This window comes from Cajanus cajan, chromosome 3 (genome assembly GCF_000230855.2).
Source record: "Cajanus cajan strain Asha chromosome 3, NIPB_CcT2T_4, whole genome shotgun sequence".
Taxonomy (NCBI): Eukaryota; Viridiplantae; Streptophyta; class Magnoliopsida; order Fabales; family Fabaceae; genus Cajanus; species Cajanus cajan.
In genome coordinates, this window is record NC_138519.1 from 14,799,386 (window position 1) to 14,827,368 (window position 27,983).

At 37.4% G+C, this 27,983-nt stretch overlaps 2 protein-coding genes and 1 long non-coding RNA gene across 4 annotated transcripts in view; 2 read left to right on the forward strand and 1 right to left on the reverse strand.

Annotated features, from left to right (window-relative positions):
* The window catches only part of LOC109793638 (serine carboxypeptidase-like 11), a 33,566-nt gene extending 28,252 nt beyond the window's left edge, over positions 1 to 5,314 (forward strand). For both annotated transcript variants that reach the window (XM_083070528.1, XM_083070529.1), the window contains one exon: positions 5,093 to 5,314. In XM_083070528.1, coding sequence (XP_082926654.1) covers positions 5,093 to 5,176 — 84 coding nt within the window. In that variant the 3' untranslated portion in view covers positions 5,177 to 5,314. The remainder of the gene's footprint in view (positions 1 to 5,092) is intronic.
* Positions 2,032 to 4,777, reverse strand: LOC145955589 (uncharacterized). Its single transcript, XR_014432242.1, has 2 exons — positions 3,649 to 4,777; positions 2,032 to 2,349 (listed from the first exon to the last, which is right to left on the reverse strand). It is a non-coding gene; the product is annotated as an uncharacterized LOC145955589 (long non-coding RNA).
* A 13,964-nt stretch (positions 5,315 to 19,278) lies between the features above and the next one.
* Positions 19,279 to 19,593, forward strand: LOC145956083 (uncharacterized). Its single transcript, XM_083071643.1, has one exon. The coding sequence runs from the start codon at positions 19,279 to 19,281 to the stop codon at positions 19,591 to 19,593; it is 315 nt and encodes a 104-aa protein (XP_082927769.1).
* Positions 19,594 to 27,983: the final 8,390 nt, after the last annotated feature.

Genomic DNA, 27,983 nt, shown 5'->3' on the forward strand with positions numbered 1-27,983 from the left:
CTTAAAAATTTATCTTTATAATGCCCAATAGAGAACCTTACCTCTACTTGTTGGTTCACTTCCAATTCCTCACCTTCATGAAGCTAATGAAGTTTATAAGGGTGATCGGATGGGGAATGGAAGTGAGGGCTAGCTTGTTGACCAACCTTATGCTACGAAAATTAGAGCACGAGCCATTATCAACAATGAGATAACAAAGTTTTTTAGAAACTAAACATCTTGTGTGAAAGATGTTCTCTCTTTGTGATAGACTAGTAGGGTAAGGTTGGCTCCCAAGAAGCATTTTATCCACTAAAAGATCACCATCGTGAGGATAAACTTGTTTGATACTAGTATTTACCTTTTATCCTTCTTCATTACTACTAGAGGTGGATGAAGAGGAAGTAACCTCCTCTTGTATACTATAAGTTTCTATGCCCCCCATGATCATGGTCGTTTTAGTGGGACATTGAGAAGCAATGTGGGCTCTCCCAAGACACTTAAAGAACTTTACATTGCTTGGTCTTAGAACTAGGGGTTTCTACCTTATGTGAAGACTTATTCTTTTATTTTTCTATGGATGTTTTGTCTTTTAGGGTGACTCTTGGAAGAGTACTCTTCTTCCTTAAGGTTCTTAGGGTGTAAAAAGGTAGAGGATTCCTTCTTGTGAGTAGCTTTCCTCTTGATTTGTTGCTCTACTCTAATGCAAAGTTGGATTAGTTCTTTTAAATCTCTATAGGATAAAAGTTCAACCCTATCTATAATCTCAAGATTAAGTCCACTTTGGAATCTAGCAATGATGGTTCTTTCTTCCTCCCTAAATTTTTCCCTCATTATATAGAGCTCTATGGTTTTTCTATACTTTTCTACACTAAGGATTCTTTGTTGGAGTCCCTGGAGCCTGTCACCATAGTATGAAGGTATATGCCTTCTCCTCAAGATGCTGCTAAGATCATGCCAATATTAAATTAAAGGGTTATCTCTAAATCTTTTCTCCTTTTCTAAGGAAATCCACCAATACATGACATTCCCTTGAAAGCTCAAGGTAACCATGGGAACCTTTTTCTCTTCACTCACTTTGTGGCAAGTAAAGTGTTGTTCCACCTTCATCTCCTAATCTAGATATTCTTCTACATTGTCTCTACCATATAAGTGGGGAAGGTCAACTTTAGGTTCTCTATGTTTATGCTTAGTTCTTTGTTAACCAGGGGGTCTTTGATAATAATCATCATAGTGATGACTACCATTGAACCCTTCACTTTGGGTGATATGGGTATGTGTATGTTGGCTTTTGGGCCTAGAGGTTCCTTCTACATGTTTGCCTCTAAAAGGCTTGGAAGGCCCTTCACCATCATGGCTTTTTGGCTTGCTAGTCTCACCTTTCACCACAAGCGTAGTCAATAACTCTATTATGGCTTGATTATTTCTTTCATTTTCCTTATTCTTTTTTTTTTTTTCATTTTCCTCCTCTTTTCTCCTAATATATTCCTTTAAATCTATAATTTCTTCCTTAGTACTTTTCGTATTACTTTGGGAATTTTGACCACACACACTACTATGATGAGAATGATCACTCATTTTTAATCAAGAAAGTTTTTTCACAAAGATTTGAAAATAGGTTACAAAACTGAAGTGATAAAAATTTTCACAAAGGAAGTTCAAGTGTGTGTGCAGAAACCCCTAGTAGGCAAGGTTATAGCCTTCTAAACAAATTGGATAAGGAAGAAATGCTCCTAAGCAAGTATACTAACAAAAAACATGTAAAATAAAACAATTAAAACATATACTAGTTATTTTTCCCTAGGGTGAAAGTCTAAGTTACACTTAGAGTCCCTTAGAACACTTTCACAAGTATTAAACGAACTATAAAAGATAATAAGCTAGATGTGTCCCTAATGGAAGCCTAAGTGACACTTGGAGCCCCTTAGGACACTTCCACAAGTACTAACAAATATTAAATTTCACTAATAATACTTTAGAGAGATGGAAGAACACTAAAAGCTTCCCAAAACACTCCTAAAGATCAAATACAAGCTTAAGGAAACAAAGAAATGGAAAGAAATAAACCCACAATGAAATTGAACGAAACACAAATGAAATACAATTCAAACAATTAGAAATGAATTTAGAGACAGATTTGGTAATGGATTTTGTGACAGATTTGTTTCCAATGTTTCGTCTCTAATTCCATTGCTAGTTTCCTTCCTTCATTTTTTTTCCTACAAAATGAACACCAAGTAAGCCTCACTAAGGTGTTTCTCTCAAGTTTGGAGGTGCCTCAATCTCTCCAAGTTTCTATCGCCTTTGAAGTTGTTCCAATATATCTCAAATTATTCAGATCTTTCAAGTGGTGTGTCCTTAAAATTGTACCTACACCACAAGAATGCATAACACACCAAGAGAGACAAGAAGCCAACAACCAAAACTGAAAAAGCACAATTAAGAAAGTCTAAACTCAAGTAGCAAGAGATGTGACAAACTAAAAAAATATTAAAATGACACAAAACAAGAAAATAAAAGACAATTTTAACACTAGCTTTCAAAGGAAACGTCCTATAAATGACTCTAGAGTTGTTTACAAAATGAAAAAAAAAATTGTGAAATTAATTTGAACAATTAGATTGTATGTCCAACCACTAAAAACAGATAGAAAAGCCAATAAATAAGTTCCAAAAATATAAAGCCAAGTGCTCTATTTTTTTTGTTCTTTTCTCACTTTTCACAATTTTTTTTTGTATACCTTTGTTATTTTTCTTTGATTTCCTTTTTGGCTCTTTTTTTTTTTTATAAAAATGAATGTGAGCACTAAAAAAATAGGTTAAAACCAGGAACCAATGGCTTAGTAGTGGTGGAGAAAATGCTATAGCAAGTGTGAGTGTATTAGAGAAGTTTTAAAGACATTTAAGACTAGTTTTGGTTCTAGTTTTCTCTAGGTTTTATATACTTCTTTTTTATTATTTCTTTCACGGTTTCTATTCAGGTAGGATACCTTACAAAATAAGGGTATGTGCCCTACAATTCTTCAAACCAAATTTATCAACCTTCACTTTTCTTGGGTTTATCTCTTCCAAAGGGATTCTTAGGAAGTATATTTCCATCAATATTTGTTATGAGGACTAATGTTATGTCCCTAATATCTTTTAACTTACTATCATATGTAGAATTCAATCTTCTAATTAATGAAAAAATGTTAATACATCCCTAATTTCTTGATAAAGCTTAAAAATCACTAGTACAAAAGAGATGTACTACGTCGGATATTTTAGGCTTTTTACGTCAGAAAACGTACCGACGTAGAAGCGGGAGACGTAAATTTTACGTCGGGGCTTCAAATCCGACGTAAATTTACGTCGGAAATTACGAAACCCAATGTAAAAAATTCGTAAAAAAACAAAAAAAAAAAAACTTAAGAACGCAGGCAGAACGGCCCGTTCTACTTGGAGAACGGCCCGTTCTGCTTGGAGAACGGCCCGTTCTGCTTGGAGAACGGCCCGTTCTGCTTGCATAACAGGCCGTTCTGCTTGCAGAACAAGCCATTCTGCTTCGTAGAATAACAAAAAAAAAAATGTCCACTACCTACACAAATAAAACAACCAAAAAATCGAATAAAATAGATAACCAGAGTAGCAATGCTAAGTAGAAAAGTGCTAACGAAACCTTGTTTCATACCTGAGGAGCAGCAACAATGTGCAAATAAGTAACAAAGAGTTCATCCCTATGCAAAAAACAAGAAAACGATTCAGTAACAAAGAAGAGGGAGAGGGTTTACAGAGAAAAAAATGAAAAGTGATGAAAAGTGAATGCGCGCGGTGTGCCTCGCGCTCTCTTATTCAAATTTGCGTCTTTTTTACGTCGGACCTGGTAGGGTGCAACGTAAATTGGACTTTTTACGTCAGACCTTCCCAGGTGCGACGTAGATTGGACTTTTTACGTCGGACCTTACCAGGTGCGACGTAAAAAAGTTCGCAAAAATTACAAAAATGCCACCGCATTTTTTTTACGTCGGATTTTCGTATTTCCGACGTAAAAGGGGTGACATAATATGCTTATTTTCTACTAGTGAATAATATAAATTCAAAGGAGTTTAACATTGAAACAAAAATAGGGCGCTTACATGAGCTAAGAAAAAGCACGTTTAAAAAGTGAGTTGTGTTAGGCACGACGTGAAAACCAACCTTGATAGCCTTTCCAGCTACTATTGCTAGCAAGAAAGGCTATATAGTTGCAACATGCTCCCTTTCCACAACATTGGGAACACTACTAGCCCCCGAATGTTGTTGAGTAGAAACATGCTTCATTGTTCTCACCCTCTTCCTCTAAACAATATATATCACCTTGCAACCACACATAATTATTCCTATGCTTATTAATCAAAATAGTTATCAAATCATTACCATCACATTTATCATTCACCCTATACATGTGCTCTTTCTTGATGAAGCACTACTCGACAAATAAGAGTCCAATGAAACCTTGTACGATTACACATTCCTTTTTTATTGCAAATTTGTAATCAAATAATATATACATAGGAATAGACATGAAAATTTAAAGTAATAGTGTTAGTATATATGAAAAGGGTTACATAAAGGTAACTAGTTTGTTCATGATTGAGATATATATAGTATGATTGGAAAAAAAAAAAGGTGAAGAGACAAAACATTTCGGAGTTGAAGCCCCAACCTACATTTGGCTTTCTCATTTTTCAATAATTAAAGTTTCATCCGGACCATTGATACTTGTAGAATACAAATGAGTGTGTTAAATGCATATTGAAAATATTAAACATGTGCAAAATGTTAATGGGAGCAAATTAATTGCATATTTCAAATTTCAAATTCAATTAATAACATTGTAGTTAATAAGATAACAAATTATTAGATGTGGAATGTTCAGTTTCAGTTTTAGCAGAAAAAATAAGTTGGAAAATTTATTTGCTTTATATATATATATATATATATATATATATATATATTATCATTAAGATATCACAAGTACTCATTTATATTCTTATTCTCTCTCTCAACTCACCTTTTTTAAGAAAAATACATGTTGTGGTGAAAAATTTGTCTATAGAATTGTCCAAAATTGATATTATTGTAATTAAATTCAGGGCTCAGGACATACAGCTGCTGAGTATAAGCCTGACGAAGGTTTCGCCATGTTCAATAGGTGGATAGCTAAGTTGCCTTTGTAATGCATCTACTATGTTGATGGAAACCAAGTTACCAATGTTATTCTTATTTATCAATAGAATTTTTTAGAATTGTCAATGTTTAGAGATTTTGTATATTATGTGAGCAATGCAATGGCAAGCAACTATTTCCTTTCTTCATTCCTTTTAATTTCATATCTTCAAATTTTTCTAGAGAATTGTCTCGAATGAAGTTAAATTCCTACTTTATAAGGAGAAGGGATATATGTGTAAGAGTTAAGATTGGACAAGGGAGAAGAAAATACAGAAATAAATATCCAAAAGTTATTCATTTCCCTCTTTATCAAGATTGGGGACTATCAATTGTTGAAAACAATGTTAGACAAATGGCAAGAAGTCCACGAAGGGGATGGATTGGATTTTCAAAACTCAATCTAGAAAGTTTTTCTTACACCTTAAATAAAATTTTCCTATTTTTTTTTTACTACAATTGATTAAGGTAATTAAAATTTAAAGAGTATGGTCAATGCAGTTCTAATGCAATTTATATGATCTTAATAATTAAGATGCAATAAAGAAAATTAACGGGTAGAAAAAAATGAGATAGAGATTTTATCTTGGTATTCCATCACCAACTCTATGATATACATTTAATATATATGAGAGATAACATGCTAATATGATCAATGAGTTCTTATGCAATTTATATGATCATACTATGATGCAATAAAGAAAATTAAGGGAAAGAAAAAGATGAGATAGAGATTTTATCTTAGTATTCGAGCACCAACTCTATGATCTACGTCTAATCTGTAGTACAAAATGCTAGGATTCCTCATTATATTTATAGAATCCTTAAACACACAATATAAACAAGTCAATCATAAGAATCAAGATGGGTGATGTAAGTAATACTCATTTGATGTGGCCACACCATAAAATTCAAATAATAAAAGAGGGGCTCCACATAAACAATTTATTATATTAATTAATTTGATGACTGCCCTTATTGTAAAATAAAAATATTTTCAAACTATTTTACAAACTTTTCTTTTCCTCTCAAATTTTTTACTTAAAAATCATATCATACAGTATGCTCATGCACCATGTCATATGCATTAATAATAATTCATTATTTTAATAATAAATAATTAAAATCAATTTATACAACTTTACATATATTTAATAGTTAAATAACTTAATAAACATATATATAAAGTGATATGAACTTCGGTTGGATTTACAAAATTCACATCTATAACAATAGATAAAGGGGATACTTCAATTTGGTTTCCACAAATTTTATGACTAATTTACCCTTTATTAATATGTTGCCTTTCTTAATCTATATGGATATAACCGGCAATAGAAAAATTTAGGTTTTAAAATTAGACATGTGCCTTTCATCTCCTTCACTTTTCAAACTAACCCACTACTCTCACATTCATAACTTCTCTGAAACTCCAGATAACTTCTCATTGTACGTTACAATTTTTTGGGGGTTTGGGCAAACCAAAACCTATCCTACAAATTCATACGGATTGTTATTTATTCCTTCTCACTTATTGTTGTGATGATTTATTATCTTCAATTATAGGTGCTTCGACATATATAAGTTCAAATTCGTCCCCCTGATACCCAGGTGAAATCTTTTAGTATTTTTTTTTTGTATAATTCATTCATACTATCAATGTTTCAAAATTTCGGAGACCCATTCATTGCATTGCAACACCTTCTCTCTTTCTTTGTAACCATTTCAATTTTTCATTCACATTTACGTTTTTATGGTTTGTTGGGTCAATTGCATAGCAATCTTTCATTTTCAATTTCATCTTTTTACAATAATACAGATTTCATGGAAGTGGAAATGAAAAATGTAATAAATCACTGTTTGAATACTCCTCAGAGTGCAGTAAGAAATTACTACGTCTGAGAATCTTCGTCTGATGAAGCGTCTAGGAAACCTCCCTTGCATCTGAATATTCATCTCATGCATCTGAAAATTCAGTCTAGCACTCTTGTATTTAATGACCTTCATCATTAAACATAGAGTCTGTCAAACATAGTCGAAGACAAACATTCTCTACATTGAAGGAATAACACGTTTAAATTAATAAGTAGCACAACCGTCATTTGGGGTTTTTACTTGAAAAGACATATCCTTTACTCCGAATTTAATGCACGCTCCACATTACACACTACTCGAGGAAGACAAGAGGACACCACTTCATAATAATATTAAAGATAGAAAATATTTTTCTGTTCCAAGAAACCTTATATCTTCCCTCGTAATCTTGCTCCTTACATTCCCTATCCTACACGCTTTGAATTCTCTTGACCTTCAGCTTTCTTTCTGAATCCCAACACTCTAATCTCTTTCAAATGTTACTCATCCACTATAATGACTGCACAAGCGGAAAACGATGAAACCGTAACCATCCCTGCTAAAATGCACAAAGCCACTGACTGGGCTCACACCTTCTCCACGGATGTAGAATTATGTATCCATCTACATCTATTCATAGTTGAATCGATGTAGATGTGTCTTTTTAAAAAAAAATATTTATTTTTAAGTTGTTTATTATTTAACCTATAATATACATATATAATTCTTAGGGAGATTGATCCATATATCCATATTTTGTTTCTCTATGTTTTAACCATCAATGAAAACAAATATAACTCCCAAGACAAATTAATCCACACATTTATATTTTGATACGCACATTTAGATCAATAAATAAAACTAATAATTAAAACATGAAAAATGTTTAACTATTAAAAATTAAACAATACATCTAAGTTTGAAATGTTTAACTATTGCATGAAAAATCATGATCTATTTCTAATTTTTTTTAAAAAGAAGTTTGTCCATTAACTTTGAATTTCTTTTAATTTGATTTCCGACAATGGTGCAACATCTTAAAAAATATATATAAGCCTAATATTAAAGAACCCATTATCAAGGGTCACATCATTCTCCTTCGTATCACAAAGGATATCATTCCATGAGAACATAGAAAGAGACACAAAAATTAAAACATGTAATTTCAAAAAATCATATGAACTTAACTTCAAGTTTAGGCAGGTACCTAACAAAGTGTATGCTTCTTGTGTTGCGAGAGGTTTGTGAGCTAGCAATATGCTTCTCGATCGTGTTGTGAGCCAGAAATATGGCATCTGAAATATTAATATGAAAAATAAATGACATATTACAACAAAGGATAAAAATAATATTAAGAGAAGATACTAAGAGGTGCATAATCTAAATTATTTGACGTATGTATCTTACAAGAAAAAATGTTGGTATAGGGTAAGAAATAATATATGGGTGTTAAATTACCATTAATTCTTTGATCATTATCTTTTAAACACTCATAATGAATTCATGTGAAGAATTGAGGATATGCTTTCACACCTCCAACATGTGATTGATGATCTTTTGAAATTTTAGAATGTAGGTTATATTAGAATGTAGATTATAGGTCTAACTCAACCTGCAAAATAATTAACTTGTAAGGTGAGTGTTACTTCCACTTATATACTCTTTAATTGTCTTATCTCTAATTGATGTGGAACAGAAGATTTTCTTTAAATATTAATTAGACCATGTCCTTAGAAAGAAAATTAATTCAATCATATTGAACTACACAATTATATTATTATAAATTATATTAACTCTTAAAATACTCAATATTCTAAGAAAATTTCTTTTTTATGAAATAATTTTATTTTGGTTAAAAACCTCTTTTGGTCCCTGATAATATTTTTTTGTTTCAATTTAGTCTCACTTTAATTTTAGGTCTCAATTTGGTCCCCAATTGTGACACCCTTACTACCCCAACACATATATCGAAATATAATATAAAAAAATTAAGGAAAATAAACTTTTTAAGTTGGTAAAAGGGTTCACATAATACTTCATAACTGTTCTGACTGAAAAATAAAACTTGAAAGATAAAATTCAAGAGTTTACACATTTTTCAAAGAAAATAACATTTATTACAATACCAAATATTCTATCCTAGAGATCCTCTTGCCCCGATGTCACACTATCAGAGCATTTCCCAAATTAACGGATGGCATTCTATATACCACTTGCAGTTGGATCCTCTCCACCTAAAATATCAACAATTTATACGGTGAGAAAAGAAAAATTATCTATATGCAAAATACATTCAATCATATCACAGTATAATTTCATCATAACTCATTATATAGTGTATATATATATATATCAATTACTCATCATATTCACATACAACATTCGTGCCAATCCAACAATTAACACTATGCCAAGGCCTCGCCACATCTGACACAAGTGATACAGGTTAATTGCCTCACTCAACCCACACCAGACCAGGGGTCACGCCCTCCCTGTAGCATCACTTACCCAGGGGCCGTGCCGTCCCTCGCCATTTTGGTGTGAGGAAACACAATCACATTACAATCAATACAATCTCTTGCAATTAACCCTATGCCAGGGCTGCCATAAGCGACATAAGTGGTGGTGTTAACTGTCCTACTCATCCCACATCATACTAGGGTCACGCCTTCCCTATAGCACCACTTACCCAGGGGTCGTGCCATCCTAGTCATCAATGTGAGACATCACAATCATAATCATACAATATCTCAACTCATAATTCAAATTCACATCAATATCATCCATCAAATAACGTAACAATAACTAATATAATAATCAATAGAATAATTAGTATAAACTATAAACAGCGTATCAGGGGTTATACTACTCCTACCATGCTCATCCTTATTTCATATGAAAGATAAGAAAATTTCCTATAACTCTCATGAAGACATCAAGTCCTAATTCCATCATCTACTTTGTGAAAAATGATAAAAACCGCAACAGCTATAGATAAAGCTGACAGCTTGACCCCTCTTCACTAAAACATCCATATCTGGAGTTCTAGACCTCCTTTTTGGGTGATTCCAACGCCATTGGAAAGCTAAAATCCAAGGCTACAACTTTCATTAAGACCTCAAAATCAAAATATTCACGCTCAGCGCCCAGACTTGCACTCAGCGCGCCCAGCGCATTCTGCAACCAGCAACCCATGAAAACCTTGAAAATTCCTTCCAATCATGAATCCAATCCAAATTACACGAATTTGAACCATTAAAAAAAACATAAACAATATCAAAAAACATCATTTTAAGCAATAAAATTAAGTTTTAACCATTAATCCATGGAAATCATGAAGAAATCATGAAAACCCTAACCAAAACCTTTTCCCCTCAATCCAACCTCAATCATACATAGAACATGGAATCAATGTGATAATTCAAACTCATACATACCAGATTAAGTCTTATAAGTACTATCCTTACAATATAGTGAAAAACTAGGAATACATATATATATATATAGATAATAATAAAGAAAATATAAATTAACTCCAGTAAAGGTGGCAGTGCCTCCTAGTTAGGAATCCATTTATATTTTCCAAATCATAAAAAATATAACAAAGATGTAAATTTTAGTCTTTTATCAAGAACATTTAAATTACAAAATAATAGGAGGCTCAGCCTTCCATTCAGATAAATTAAACGTGATCTTAAGAAATTATTCCTCTACCCAATTCCCTCATGTACTCTACATATAAATAATCCCCTTTTCCCCCGTACCTGGATGAATAGGAACTTGGGCAGAACCTCCTCCTCTTTTTCTTAAATCGGGACCGGAATTAGAGCAGAACCTCCTCTCTTATTCTCTCTTTTTATTTCTCTAGAATTTCTTCTCTCTAAAATTATGAATTTTCAAAAACCTTAAGCTCCTATTTATAGAATTTTTGAAGTTACTATGCATAGGTTACTATTCATTAAAATAATATTATAAGTTACTATGCACTATTCATTAAAATATTCAAATTCATTTATAAATGGAAACTTGCTTCCCTCGTGAGTTCCCTTCAGCAGCCATTTACTATGCAATTGCATAGTAAAATACGTATATATGAATAGTAAAATACGTATATATGAATAGTAAAATACGTATATATATAAATAGTAAAATACGTATATGTAAATAGTACAATACGTATACGTGAATAGTAAAATTCGTATAAAAATACATAAAAATAAAATTTTTTGGAATGTTACATTACTCCCCTCCTTTTAGAAATTTCGTCCTCGAAATTACCTGAATTAAACAAAAATTGATATGAAGTTCTCATCTTCTCCTCTAGTTCCCAAGTAGCACTTTCTGGTATAGCTCCTCCCCAAATAACTTTTACCAAAGGAATTTCTTTACCCCTAAGTTGCTTTACCATTCGATCCTCGACTCTCACCGGGGTAGCTTCCATCGTCAAGTTCTCCTTAACCTCAATATGATCCGACTCAATCACATGCGAAGGATCGTGGATATATTTTCGAAGTTGAGAAATGTGAAAGACATCATGAAGATTTGACAAATTAGGAGGCAAAGCAATTTGGTAGGCAACATTGCCGACTCTTTTAAGAATTTGAAAAGGACCAATAAATCGAGGAGTAAGTTTTCTGGATTTTAATGCCCTGCCAACCCCAGTCCACGGAGTGACTTTCAAGAATACATGGTCACCTTCTTGAAATTCTAAATCCTTTCTTCTTCTGTCAGCATAACTTTTCTGTCTACTCTGAGCTGTCCTCATCCTATCCTGTATCAATTTAACTTTTTCAGTAGTTTGTTGCACAATCTCAGGTCCTAAGATGACATTGTCTCCAGGCTCACTCCAACACAAAGGAGTTCTACACCTCCTACCATACAAGGCTTCATAGGGTGCCATACCTATGCTAGAGTGGTAACTATTATTATAGGTAAACTCTATCAAAGGTAAAAGGCCATCCCAACTTCCTCCTTGGTCCAAAACACAGGCTCTAAGCAAATCCTCTAAAGACTGAATAGTCCTCTCAGTCTGACCATCAGTTTGAGGGTGGTAAGCTGAACTAAGTCTTAGTTGGGTTCCCAAAGCTTGTTGTAGGCTCTCCCAAAATCTAGAGGTGAATCTAGGGTCTCTGTCTGAAATTATGCTAGATGGTATCCCATGTAATCTCACGATTTCATCAATATACAGTCTAGCCAATCTCTCCAGAGAAAACCTAATGTTAATAGGTAGGAAATGTGCACTCTTGGTCAACCTATCAACTATAACCCAAATGGAATCATGCCCTTTCCTAGTTTTAGGCAAAGCAACTATGAAGTCCATAGAGATGCTATCCCACTTCCACTCGGGTATACTCAAAGGCTGAAGTAGTCCTGAAGGTTTTTGATGCTCTATCTTAGCCTTCTGACATACTAGACAGGCACTCACAAATTCAGCTATATCTTTCTTCATCCTAGGCCACCAGAATATCTTCCTTAGGTCTTGATACATCTTAGTTGCTCCTGGATGAAAACTAAGCTTGCTCTTATGACCTTCCTCTAGTATCAGTCGTTTAAGTGTAGGGTTACTAGGCACACATACTCGATCTCTAAATCTTACCACTCCATCTGCACCCAAGGTAAATTCTTCTCCCTTGTCCTATATCCTTTCGTCTAGCCTCTAGAAATGAATCCACTAACTGAGCTTCTCCAATTTCCCTCAACAACTCACTAGTCACCCGAGTCATACCTAATCTCACACTATTATGAGTCACTTCACAAGTCGAACTTAAGTCTCTAAATTGGGTCAAAAGATCCATCTCCCTAATCATAAGAGAAGACAAATGCAAAGATTTCCTACTCAAAGCATCAGCTACCACATTAGCTTTTCCTGGATGATAATTAAGATCAAAATCATAGTCCTTAAGAAATTCCAACCATCTCCTTTGCCTCATATTTAAATCTTTTTGGTCAAATAAATACTTAAGACTCTTATGATCACTAAACACTTCAAATTTTGAACCATACAAATAATGTCTCCAAATCTTAAGTGTGAATACCACAGCTGCTAATTCAAGATCATGGGTGGGGTAATTCCTCTCATGTATTTTTAATTGCCTAGATGCATAAGATACGACCTTTCCTTCTTGCATTAACACTCCACCCAAACCCATCTTAGAAGCGTCACAATAAATCACAAAAGTCTTGCTAAGATCAGGCAATACTAAAACAGGTGCACTAGTCAATTTTTCCTTAAGGGCTCGGAAACTATCCTCACATTTACTATCCCATACAAACATAACTCCTTTCCTAGTCAAGCTTGTCAAGGGTAATGCTAACTTAGAGAATCCTTCTATGAATCTTCTATAGTATCCAGCCAATCCAAGGAAACTCCTAATCTCACTAACTGACTTAGGTGCCTCCCAATTCAGCACAGCCTCAACTTTAGATGGATCCACTGTTATACCTCTACTCGAAATTACATGCCCTAAGAAACTCACCTCCTCTAGCCAAAAATCACACTTGGACAACTTAGCATAAAGTTGTTTCTCCCTGAGTGTTTGTAGTACTACCCTTAAGTGTTCCTCATGCTCCTCTTTAGTCTTGGAATAAACTAGTATGTCATCTATAAAGACAACTACAAATTTATCCAAGTATGGATGAAGAATCCGGTTCATGTAGTCCATAAAAATTGCAGGAGCATTTGTCACACCGAAAGGCATTACTAGATACTCATAGTGTCCATAGCGAGTTCTAAAGGCTGTCTTAGGTACATCTTCACTCTTAACTCTAATCTGATGGTACCCTGATCTAAGATCGATTTTACTAAACACACAAGCACCTACCAACTGATCCATAAGATCATCTATCCTAGGCAACGGATATTTGTTCTTAATGGTCACCTTGTTCAACTGGCGATAATCTACACACAACCGCATACTACCATCCTTCTTTTTGACTAAGAGTACGGGTGCTCCCCAAGGTGATACACTAGGTCTCACAAACCCCTTCTGCAATAATTCTTCTATTTGCTTTTTCAGTTCCACTAACTCTATGGGTGACATCCTATAAGGTGCAATAGAAATAGGTCCTGCTCCTGGAACTAAATCTATGGAAAATTCTACTTCTCTTCTAGGTGGTAAGCTAGACACCTCAGAGAAGACATCCGAAAAGTCACATACAACAGGCAGTTCATTTACTGAAACATTTTTCTCAGAATTTAAAGAAGCTAACAACATGTACACTTGGGCATCCGCTTGCATAGACACCTTAACTTGGTTGGCAGTCAAATAATCCTTACTCACTCTTTCAACAGGTTCACCAAAAACAATAGATTTACAAGCACAGTGGACATGATTGGAAGATAACCAGTCCATACCCAGAATAACATCTAGTTGACTTAGAGGTAAACAAATTAAGTCAACCAGGAAATCTCTACCTTCAATAGTTAGAGGACATTTTGGACAGACATCAGAAGTAATTACAGAACCATTAGTGGGTGTTTCGACAATTAACTCAAAAGATAAGGAAGAGACAGGTAATTTTAACTTAGACACACATGCGTGTGATATAAAAGAGTGAGTTGCACCAGAATCATATAAAACGGTTAAAGGAGTTCCATTAATGAAACACATACCCTGAATTAAGTCCTCGGATTGAGTAGCTTCAGCACCACTCAAAGCAAATACTCTTCCTGTGGTTCGAGGTTTGTTAGCGTTCCCTTCAATCTCTGTTGTTTCTTTCCTATTCTGAGGACATTCACTAGCCTTGTGTCCTTCTGCTTTGCATTTGAAGCATATCAGTACCTTTTGCATCCGACACTCAGCTGCTCTATGACCTGGCTTTCCACATTTAAAACAGTTGTTGTGTGGAACAAAACCCACACTTCCCCTTCCAGAAGTTTGGCTAACCATTGGAACTTGGCTTCTTTGTTGCGTAGAACCTTGATGATTCACCTTAGAACTTGAGTCCCCTGCAAACTTGGTATAAGGTTTATTCTTATTAGCTGAACCAAACTTAGTATTTCTCATCGGTCCTCCACTCTTATAATGAGTTACCCTAGCTCGGTTGTCCTCATCAAATACTCTGCACTTGTTTACTAATTCATGGTAGTGAGTAATCCCTTGATAATTGAACACTTGTTTGATCTCAGGGCGAAGACCGCTCACAAACTTCACGCATTTGTCCTCCTCATTGTCTACACCATCATACATAGGGCAGAATCTAACCAAGTCTTCAAATTTAGTCACGTATTCAGCCACAGAATTCTCTCCTTGTTTCAATTCAAGGAATTCCACCTGTTTCTTATGTCTCACATCTCGGGGAAAATATTTCTCCAAGAACAGCCGCTTGAAGTTATCCCAGTTTACTTGAGTTCCCGCAGCCATCATTCTTTGCAAAACACCTTGCCACCAGATGCCAGCCTCTCCAGAAAGCATAAAAACGGCCAAAGTTACCTTCTGTATCAAAGGACATCCCATAGCTTGGAATATCTTTTCAATTTCAAAAATCCAATCAGCAGCTCCATCAGGATTATAGCCTCCACGAAAGCTTGGCGGATTATTTCGCTGAAATCTCTCTAGCCAATCTATCTCTGGTCGTTGGTTCAGATTACCAATAGCCTGAGCCATCGCTTGCAGAGCATCAGCGATTGCACGATCGTTTCTACCTCCTGCCATTGTTTTTCTGTCCTCCCAGAAAAGTTAACAATCATACTCTAAACTAACAAATTTAATCAATCGTCGTTATATCAATAAATTCAACATTCAATTTACTACACCATTCATCTACCAAACAAGCATAGTAGACTCATAACTTACGGCCGATTGAATCGACCTGCTCTGATACCACTAAATGTGACACCCTTACTACCCCAACACATATATCGAAATATAATAAAAAAAAATTAAGGAAAATAAACTTTTTAAGTTGATAAAAGGGTTCACATAATACTTCATAACTGTTCTGACTGAAAAATAAAACTTGAAAGATAAAATTCAAGAGTTTACACATTTTTCAAAGAAAATAACATTTATTACAATACCAAATATTCTATCCTAGAGATCCTCTTGCCCCGATGTCACACTATCAGAGCATTTCCCAAATTAACGGATGGCATTCTATATACCACTTGCAGTTGGATCCTCTCCACCTAAAATATCAACAATTTATACGGTGAGAAAAGAAAAATTATCTATATGCAAAATACATTCAATCATATCACAGTATAATTTCATCATAACTCATTATATAGTGTGTATATATATATATCAATTACTCATCATATTCACATACAACATTCGTGCCAATCCAACAATTAACACTATGCCAAGGCCTCGCCACATCTGACACAAGTGATACAGGTTAATTGCCTCACTCAACCCACACCAGACCAGGGGTCACGCCCTCCCTGTAGCATCACTTACCCAGGGGCCGTGCCGTCCCTCGCCATTTTGGTGTGAGGAAACACAATCACATTACAATCAATACAATCTCTTGCAATTAACCCTATGCCAGGGCTGCCATAAGCGACATAAGTGGTGGTGTTAACTGTCCTACTCATCCCACATCATACTAGGGTCACGCCTTCCCTATAGCACCACTTACCCAGGGGTCGTGCCATCCTAGTCATCAATGTGAGACATCACAATCATAATCATACAATATCTCAACTCATAATTCAAATTCACATCAATATCATCCATCAAATAACGTAACAATAACTAATATAATAATCAATAGAATAATTAGTATAAACTATAAACAGCGTATCAGGGGTTATACTACTCCTACCATGCTCATCCTTATTTCATATGAAAGATAAGAAAGTTTCCTATAACTCTCATGAAGACATCAAGTCCTAATTCCATCATCTACTTTGTGAAAAATGATAAAAACCGCAACAGCTATAGATAAAGCTGACAGCTTGACCCCTCTTCACTAAAACATCCATATCTGGAGTTCTAGACCTCCTTTTTGGGTGATTCCAACGCCATTGGAAAGCTAAAATCCAAGGCTACAACTTTCATTAAGACCTCAAAATCAAAATATTCACGCTCAGCGCCCAGACTTGCACTCAGCGCGCCCAGCGCATTCTGCAACCAGCAACCCATGAAAACCTTGAAAATTCCTTCCAATCATGAATCCAATCCAAATTACACGAATTTGAACCATTAAAAAAAACATAAACAATATCAAAAAACATCATTTTAAGCAATAAAATTAAGTTTTAACCATTAATCCATGGAAATCATGAAGAAATCATGAAAACCCTAACCAAAACCTTTTCCCCTCAATCCAACCTCAATCATACATAGAACATGGAATCAATGTGATAATTCAAACTCATACATACCAGATTAAGTCTTATAAGTACTATCCTTACAATATAGTGAAAAACTAGGAATACATATATATATATATAGATAATAATAAAGAAAATATAAATTAACTCCAGTAAAGGTGGCAGTGCCTCCTAGTTAGGAATCCATTTATATTTTCCAAATCATAAAAAATATAACAAAGATGTAAATTTTAGTCTTTTATCAAGAACATTTAAATTACAAAATAATAGGAGGCTCAGCCTTCCATTCAGATAAATTAAACGTGATCTTAAGAAATTATTCCTCTACCCAATTCCCTCATGTACTCTACATATAAATAATCCCATTTTCCCCCGTACCTGGATGAATAGGAACTTGGGCAGAACCTCCTCCTTTTTTTCTTAAATCGGGACCGGAATTAGAGCAGAACCTCCTCTCTTATTCTCTCTTTTTATTTCTCTAGAATTTCTTCTCTCTAAAATTATGAATTTTCAAAAACCTTAAGCTCCTATTTATAGAATTTTTGAAGTTACTATGCATAGGTTACTATTCATTAAAATAATATTATAAGTTACTATGCACTATTCATTAAAATATTCAAATTCATTTATAAATGGAAACTTGCTTCCCTCGTGAGTTCCCTTCAGCAGCCATTTACTATGCAATTGCATAGTAAAATACGTATATATGAATAGTAAAATACGTATATATGAATAGTAAAATACGTATATATATAAATAGTAAAATACGTATATGTAAATAGTACAATACGTATACGTGAATAGTAAAATTCGTATAAAAATACATAAAAATAAAATTTTTTGGAATGTTACACCAATAATTTAAATCATTGCAATTTGGGACTTCCGTCCAAATGATTTAAACGGGGTTAACTCCTGGTGACGTGGATGCCAGGTGGATGCCATGTAGATGCATAGGTGGATGCCAAATGTCATGAATACAGCTGGAACCAGAACGGCCCGTTCTGCATGCACATGTTATGTGTTAATTTTGCAACTGGAACGGGCCGTTCCAAATGCAAATTTAACACAACATGAGTACAGCAGAACAGGCCGTTCTGAAACCAGAACGGGCCGTTCTGCTGTTAGAACGGGCCGTTCTGAATTCAGAACGGCCCGTTCTAGAATGCCAACTTAATGCTTTTTATTGTATTTTTTTATTATATCTATATTAATAAAATATAATAAATAAAAAATGTAATAAATTAATATTCATTTATGAATAAAACTATAAAAAAAAAGAATCAAATAAGATAGGACCTTCCAAAATCCTTCTTTCATTTGAACTTATCCAGTTTAAAATCTTGACTAAAATGTCGTAATGTGATTCAAAAATTGAAAATAAAAATTCATAATATATCATAAATTCAAAGACAGAAACATGGTTCAGAAACTGAAAACAAAAATTCAGAACACAACATATACCAAAAAAGTTCAAAAAAATTATTGAGAAAGGAAATCATCTGGGTAACGCCGAAGGGAAACACTAAACCACAAAAATTCAGGTTGTACCTCCTCAAGAACAGGTTGTTATTGTTGGGGTACATCGTCAATGACTTTAAGGAGAAACACCGTTTCGTTTCATCCTTGACTGTATAGTGTCAATTTAGTAGTAAGTGGTTCACTCCAGTTTGACTAATAATGAAATAAAACTTATTACCATTGTCCTTAGTGATACACTGCATCGTCCTTAATGATACACTGTATAGCCCAAATGTTTAGCAATTGAAGTTATCAATCCCCATTAACAATATTACCAAATTTAGTGTTTGAAATGCTTTGTACTTTGGTTTTTTTTCACGAAATTCTGGAACCAGAACGGCCCGTTCTAAAACCAGAACGGCCAATTTTGGTTACACTGTTAGTGTGTTAATTTTGCATCTGGCGGATTTCATCAAGGAATTATCGCCACTTGGCCATTTTGAAGATAATGCTTGGACAATGCATGTCGACGGATCTTCCAATCAACAAGGAAGTGGTGCCTGCATAATCCTGGAAAGCCCATCTGGTATTACCCTCGAGCAATCACTACGCTTCGGCTTCAAAACATCAAATAATCAAGCAGAATATGAAGCTTTGCTTGCCGGCATGAGGTTAGCTGCCGAGATGGGAGCCACAAGAATTGTGTGTTGGACCGACTCGAAAGTAGTGGCCGAACAGGTCAACGATAACTTTCAAGTCAAAGATGTAAACCTGTTGAAGTACTACCATCTGTTCAAAGAGATGAAGGATCAGTTCCATGATGTACAAATCTGACACACACCGCGTTGTAACAATGAAAGAGCTGACCAGCTAGCTCGACTGGCCAGCAGCCGAAAACCAGGACAACTTCGGTCAACCATCCACTTGGAACTACCTACGTCAAGTATTCCACAAGAGTGCATGCCGGTCGAAGGACCTTCAAGTTCATGGATGACCGACATCACAAACTACATCGTTAACGGTTCCGAACCGGCCGATCCGATGGAGGCCAAGAAGATCCGAACTCAAGCGGCACGTTACTCTGTGGTGGCCGGAGAATTATACCGGCGAGGGTTCTCCACACCCTTGTTGAAATGCCTCGACCAGCTGCAAGCCGACTATGTTCTACGAGAAATTCACGAAGGAATCTGCGGGTCACACTCAGGTGGAAGAACACTAGCTGCTAAAGTGATGAGGGCTGGATATTACTGGCCGACCTTGAAGACTGATTGTGCCGAGTACGTGAAGAAATGCAAGCAATGCCAGCAACACGGCAATTTAATACAAGCATCGACCGAGCAGCTTCACGCGATCAGTGCACCTTGGCCGTTCGCTCTATGAGGTGTCGACATTCTCGGCCCATTCCCACTCGCCAAAGGCCAATGCAAATTCTTGGTGGTGGCTGTTGATTACTTTACCAAGTAGATTGAAGCCGAGCCACTCGCTACCATAATGGCCGCTAATGTTCAGAAATTCGTGTGGAGAAACATCATCACCCGGTTCGGCATCCCGTACGCAATCATTTCCGACAATGGGCTCCAGTTTACTGATAAAAAGTTCAACACTTTCCTTGAGAACCTTGGCATCCGACACCGATTCACGTCTGTTGAACACCCTCAGTCCAACGGACAGGCCGAAGTAGCTAACAAGGTTTTTGACCGAACTTAAAAAACGTCTCGGCTCGGCCAAAGGAGCCTGGGCCGAAGAACTTCCCGAAGTCCTCTGGGCATATAGGTGCACGCCCCAATCAAGCACAAAGGAGACTTCATTCCGATTAGCATATGGCACGGACGCTATGATACCAGTCGAGGTGGGCGATCCTTCATTCTGACGGATGTACTTCCACGAAGAGTCCAACGATGGTGCGATTCAAGCCGAACTCGACGTCTTAGACGAAGTCCGAGAGAAAGCACAAATCGTAGCCGAAGCATGCAAACAGAGAATGACCCGACTATTCAATTCCAAATTGAAGCCGAGAAACTTCCAAGAAGGTGATCTTGTTTGGAGGGCTACCGGCTCGACACGGCGTAACCCGACTGAAGGGAAATTGGCAGCAAACTGGGATGGCCCATTCCATGTCCGACACGCTCTCAGTAACGGCACGTACAAATTGGAAGAATTGACAGGCAAGGTCATCCCTCAGACATGGAATTCTACCCATCTGAAGACCTATTACAGCTAGAATAACTCATGTACCTATGTAAATGTCTTACAATGCACTCTTTTCCTTGAACCGGTCTTTTCTCCTCTTAAAAAATTGTGAAAAGAGGTTTTGGCCGGCAAGGTTTTTAATGAGGCATCCATTCATCAATGACAAGACAGTTCAACTATCTATGACTTTTTTACATTTCCGCAATTTTATTTCAAATTACAAGTCTTTCCTCTCGAGATTCCTCTCGGCTAAGGATGTGACTTTCAAATTACAAGTCTTCCCTCTCGAGATTCTTCTCGGCTAAGGATGTGACTACTCTACAAGTCTTCCCTCCCGAGATTCCTCTCGGCTAAGGATGTGACTTTCAAATTACAAGTCTTCCCTCCCGAGATTCCTCTCGGCTAAGGATGTGACTACTCTACAAGTCTTCCCTCTCGAGATTCCTCTCGGCTAAGGATGTGACTTTCAAATTACAAGTCTTCCCTCCCGAGATTCCTCTCGGCTAAGGATGTGACTATTTTACAAGTCTTCCCTCCCGAGATCCCTCTCGGCTAAAGATGTGACTTTCAAATTACAAGCCTTCCTTCCCGAGACGTCTCTCGGCCAAGGATGTGGCTTTTATTTCAAATTACAAGCCTTCCCTCCCGAGATGTCTCTCAGCCAAGGATGTGGTTTTTATCTCAAGGTACAAGCCTTCCCTCCCGAGATGTCTCTCAGACAAGGATGTGACTTTTATTTAAAATTACAAATCTCAAAGCACGAGAAACCCTCTCGGCTAGGGACGTGACTTAATATTATCCACATCATACGTTCGTATAATAACTATACTCGACGGGATTTAATTTGTCATTTGTTCATTCGAAGAATACATTATTCGACGAAAATCAAAGTAGAACTGCATTAAAAAATAATAGGGCTCTACTGGCCCAAAATTACAAAATCCAAGGGGCTCTACTGGCCCAAAAGTACAAAAAACAAAAGGCTTTATCGGCCTTTTCAAACAGTTGAAAATAACCCTAAGCCTGCGCTTCGAGCTCCCCTTGTGTCGGCGCCTCTTGCTCGGCCACTTCAACAAGCACCAGCTCGACATTACTTGGTCCGGCCCGGTGACGAACAAGCGCCTCGGCATCTGGCTGATGATTCGGGGGGATTTGGGTCAGATTCACATATTCCCCCCAAAAAAAGTCCATAGCCATGTTAAACTGAAAGTCCGAGGGAAGGCTCCCAAAATATCGAGCTTGGCGTGCCGCCTGCGCGACACCGGACTCATGCTGAGAGAGAACCTTGTTCCTGGCTCTCTCTCTATATGAGCCGAAAGCTCTCTTCTCGGCTTCCAGTTCCTTAGTCAGCGTGGCCGACTTCTCAACCTCGGCCTTGAGAAGATTCTCCAGTCGCTGCACCTTCAAGGTCAGATCATCATTCTGACGGCTCCGCCGGTCCAGCTCGGCTTCACATTTCTTGTCGTGCTCCTGCGCTTCAGACAACGGAGCCAAGGTTTCCTGCACGGACTTTTCAGACTCTGCCAGCTGTCAGCGCAGCGCCTCGGCCTCGGCACTCGGTTGCATCATAATGCTTTGAGCCAAAGCTAGGGACCGAGCCTGTAACTCGCACAAAAAAGTCCACATGTGGGACGAAGACGTCTGACCCAGTACTGACTGCCCCATCTTTGAAGTTAGGTCCTGACTCAAGAAGTCCTGAGCGCTGACATTCGAGGCCAAAAAACTTGGACTCACAAGCCCTTGAGGGGCTACCAGCGCGGACAACCTCTGTTGTTTTTGCCGACGTGCTTCGACCTCGGCCTCGACCCTTCTCTTGGCCACTTTCGCCTTGTGAGCATCCTGACTACTCCTATCTTTCGGCTGCGATTAAGGCCGAGCCGTCTCGCGGGCCGGAATCCAGTTCTTTCCATGCGGAGTCACTACCGGCGTGGCAACTCGACTTTGGATCAGGTTGCGGTTATCCAGGTCGTCGTTATAGTTCGCCATGATACCTGCACAAACATTAGTCAAAATCAATGGCAACGCAGGAATTCAAATAAAGGACAGACACTATACCAATTAAATCATCAACAGGTTGGGCCGATTTCATAAGCCGAACGAGATCTCAGCACGGCAACGGCCGTGGCAGCTTCTCCAACACTTCCAAGTCAGCTTTCTCCTCAGAAGACATCTTGGACTTCGACACCACGTCATATTTTCTCGGTGTCCGAGTCCAATATAAAGGGAACAATGCATTTCCTGCATCATCGAAAAAATACTTGTTGCCGTTGTCTGGCCGAATCATCACCTTAAAAAATCCCACTTTGAATCCATTGTAGGAGGTCGTGAACGGCTGAAGTAAGCAATGCTCCGCCTGAACCAACGACAGCCATTTTGCCTTCTTCGTAGGCCGAGAGGAGTAAAAGTATAAGAACAGATGGGGAGTCGGCTCGATACCAAGTGTCAGACACAATTGCCGAAACCTTTGCATCGCGGCCCAGCTGTTTGGATGCAACTGTGTCGGCGCAACGTTGAGCAAACGGAGCACACCTATAAAAAACTTATCAAAAGGGAGGGTCACTCCTAAATCACGAAACAAGTAGTCGTACACAAAAAAGAAGTTGTATTTACACCGCCCTCGGCCAAGAAACATAAAATCCGATTCCCACGATCCGTCGTTCCGGCACGGATCGAAGAAGAAACCGGATGGAACCTCATTCTCAGGAAGAGTGACAAAGTTCTCCTCGTCGAACAGTAAAGCAATCGAATTCTTATCAGTATACCAAGAAAATACACTGCCCACCTCCCCATGTACCCATCTGTAGCCAAAAACTTCTATAGGGCCGAAATGACGCGAAGCCGGACCGTCTCGGCGAGTACTCAGTCGGCCCTCAATCATCTCGAGGGAAGAAGCTTCCTCCACACTTCGTGACTGCTCAAACCCCTCGATAACTTCTATACTAGCCGATTTCTGTGTTGCCGAATCCGAAGCTTGGTGAGAAGGCTCACGCGAACCCACATCGATAGAAATAGCTCTACTACTCCCAGTGGAACCAGCCTCGGAAACCCTATCCTCTACATCTATATTTAAATCAGCCATTAAAACGTACCTTACTCGGAAGTCAGCCTCGGTCGGTAATTCGCACTCAAAGTTGATCTTTGCGTCGGCTCGGAGCAATTGCACACTACAACCAAGTAAACACACTAGGACTTGGTCCCCACCACCCCTATTTATAGTACTTTCAAAAAACGGATGATAACTGCTACTCTCATTAGAACTGTTGGATCAAATTGATCCAACAACCCACGAGCTCCAACTCTTCAAATCTCCCTCATTATTACCCAACGGTTATAACCCTCCATATTCCCACGTTTATTCCCAACGGTTATAACCCTCCATATTTCCACGTTTCTTCCCAACGGTTATAACCTTCCACATTCCCACGTTCATTACTCAACGGTTACAACTCTTCCTATCCCTACAATTAATGCTTAGCGGTTATAACTGCCCACTTCACACCAACCGTCACAACCGAAAAGACAATTCTATCCTTTGCGTCATTACATTCCTCAAGGCTGGGGGGCTTGTATACCGGAAGGGTCCTATCGGCCACGTGGATCGGCCACGTGGGCTGGCACGTCATGTCCTATCAGATATCGACGCATACCGGAAGGGTCCTATCGGCCACGTGGATCGGCCACGTGGGCCGACACGTCATGTCCTAAGATATTAATGCAGCTATCACTTCGGCTCGGAAAGGGACCGAGAACCGCACCCTTCCCCTATCGGCTCAGCCAGACGCCGAAGACGACGTCTCGACCGTTCCGTATCGGTTCGGCCGAAGGCCAGCAGAGACAGAATAACTAGAATGACGTTCATGATTAGCGAGAGGCAAAGCACATTTAAGGCATAACCTGCCGATTAACATCGTATTACCTAATTTGGTAAGTGTTAGAGAAGGCCCACCACGCTCAGGCCCATGTCAGGTATTATAAATAGGCCACACGCAATGTGGTATGTCACTGTTCAATTATTACCCTAGAGATTCGTGCTTATCTTGACTTGAGCGTCGGAGTGCCTTTTGCAGGTACTTCCCCCCTCTGAAGCATCTACTTGAAGCTCCCGTTCGGCCCTTCACCCATCTGAAGATTACGAGTGTGCCCTTAGACAGGTACACCCTTCATTATTGCTTTGTCAATAGTTAAAGTGATCCATATTTCTCTCTCAAAACCAATCGCACACATCATTTTGTACAAGGTCGCATTTGCCACTTCTAAAACTGCACGAGAAGAAACTTCAGAATGATTTCTAACCTGTGTTGCCATTTTCTCATTTTCCTTCTACTTGGTCTTGCAATTTTCGTTCGGCTCGGAACTTGTCGCTCCAAGGTGGAAGAGCTTCCCGGCTTTGAAGGACCTCTTCCTTTCGAACTGGAAACTGGGTAAGCAACACCACTTCCCTGTTTTAGTTTCAAGATTTTGAATTTTAATTTAGTCAACTTAAAGGGCTGTTACTCTTCACACTTTGGACACTCTGGTTGTGTTGTGTGCATTTTTTGACAGTTATGTGGGATTGGGAGGAAAAGATGATGACATGCAAGTCTTTTATTACTTTGTTAAGTCAGAGAGCGATCCTCAGAAAGACCCTCTTATGCTTTGGTTGTCAGGGGGTCCTGGTTGCTCTTCATTAATGGGTCTTCTCTTTCAAATAGGTAATTATGGAAAAAAACGAGTAAATATATTTTTAGCTTTTATAATATACTTATTTCATTTTATGCTTTTATTCTTTATAAAAAAATATGATTAGTGTATTTTTTGGTTGGTTCTTATAAAATCTTATCTTATTGTTGATATTTCAAAAATTAGACCCATTATAAAATCAGTTAGGTGTTAGATCAATAGATCCGTTCCCACAACTGGAACGGGCCGTTCCCAAACTCCAAAAACACCTCTAAATTCTAGCCCCGAACGGGCCGTTCCGAAATTGGAACAGCCCGTTCCGAAGTTGGCCGTTGTGAGTAAAGTTGTAACCCCGGAACGGGCCGTTCTGGATTCAGAACCGGCCGTTCCGGTCCCTCTTGAAAGTCTATAAACAGCGATCCTTGCCTTCCCAAAGACACACCTACAAACACCTAGACACATACATCTCCAGCTTGGACCAGAGGGAACCCGGAGGAAGAGACCAACGAGTTACCACTTCTTGGGCGAAGAATAGTGAGTACATCGAACTCACTTGTTTTTATTATTATTATTTTTTATATTAATAATACCTGTCATTAGTCTTTATTTAAATCCAAAACGTGATTAAATATCAAAATATAATGTTACAATATTTAATGTAAATATCTGAAATTATTGTATTAAAAATTTTATTGGATGAATGGTTAACTAGATGTGACATCTTTTTAACCTTTGAATTTAAAGTACAAGTTGTGACAACTTATCTTTAAATTTTTTCTCCAAAAACAAAAATGTTCAACCAAGAAATTTTTTTACATTATAACATCTCTAGTAATAATTATAATTAAAATTTAATTGAATTGACTTTGGTGTACACCCTAGTCAATTTTATATTTTTAGGATGAATGAACTGTGACAGTTCAAGAATCCTATATTTAACAAAAATAAAATTTAATTAAAAAAATATCAACACACAAATATTTTCTATCAAAGAACTACGTGACTCTGATTCTTCATTACACATGAAGATACGTAGGAGCAAGAACTAAATCTTGTCGAGCTAAAAAATAAAAAATATATTATTTTCCTTTTTATATAACAATAATAATTTTAACCCTTTTCAATGCATAATTTAAATTAGTTAAATAAAAGATATTTGATCATTTTAGTGAGATAAATATTTTATAAATTATAAATAATTAGTTTAATTAATTAAAGGTAATCGTCTTAGGACGAACGTTGTGAGGTGCTAATACCTTCCTCACACGTAATCGACTCCCGAACTCAAAATTTGGTTTTCATAGACTATTTTCTATTTTATGGTTTTTCCAATGTTTTTCCGTAAAAAAAATAACATTGGTGGCGACTCCTCTTTTTCAATTTATTTTTCTCCGTCCCGTCGCGACCGAGGTTGCTACACACGTAAATCTCTGTCTTATGAATTTACTTTTCTCTCTTGTAATTTTGCATGTGAGTGTGTTTGCGACCCCCTTAACACATTGTGCATGTGAGTGCGTTTGCGATCCCCAATAATTGTTATCAGAGCCTCGGGTTTCATGCGAGTGAGAGCAATGCCAGAAGACGAGAAAGTAAAGATTGGCAAGTTCGATGGGAGCGATTTTGGATTTTGGAAGATGCAGATTGAAGATTATCTATATCAGAAGAAGCTGTACCAGTCTCTGCCTAAGAATAAACTCGAAACGATGTCTTAGGTAGATTAGAAGTTGCTAGATCGGCAAGCTCTAGGAGTCGTCAAATTGATGTTGGCAAAGAACGTTTCTTATAACATCGTCAACGAGAAGATGACATATGGTTTGATAAAGGCGTTATCAAACATGTACGAGAAGCCATCAACATCAAACGAGGTATTTCTGATTCGTCAACTAGTTAATACGAAGATGCGAGAAGGTGCTAGTGTTACAGATCATGTGAAACAATTTAATTCCTTACTGTTGAGATTAGTATCTGTGGATATTAAATTTGATGATGAAGTACAAACTCTACTGTTGCTATCTTTGTTGCTTGATAGTTGGTTTGGAACTGTCACAACAGTCACCAGTACATTTAGGACTACGAAATTAACCTTCGAAGGAATTAGGGATTTAAGCCTTGGTGAGCATGTTCGTAGGAGAAACGTTAGAGAATCAACAGGTTCCTTATTGAGCACAGAAGGTAGAGGCAGAAGGCCTGAAAGGGGGAAAGGTTCTAGGCTTAATAGATCAAAGTCCAAGAAGCGAGGACAGTCCAAACCTCGAAAAGATATTAGCTATTAGAATTGTCAGTAGAATGGCCGCTTTAGAAACTAGTGAACTGCTCATGTTGCTCATAAAGAAAAGAGGCATGACAACATAGTGAATGTAGCACAAAAAGACATT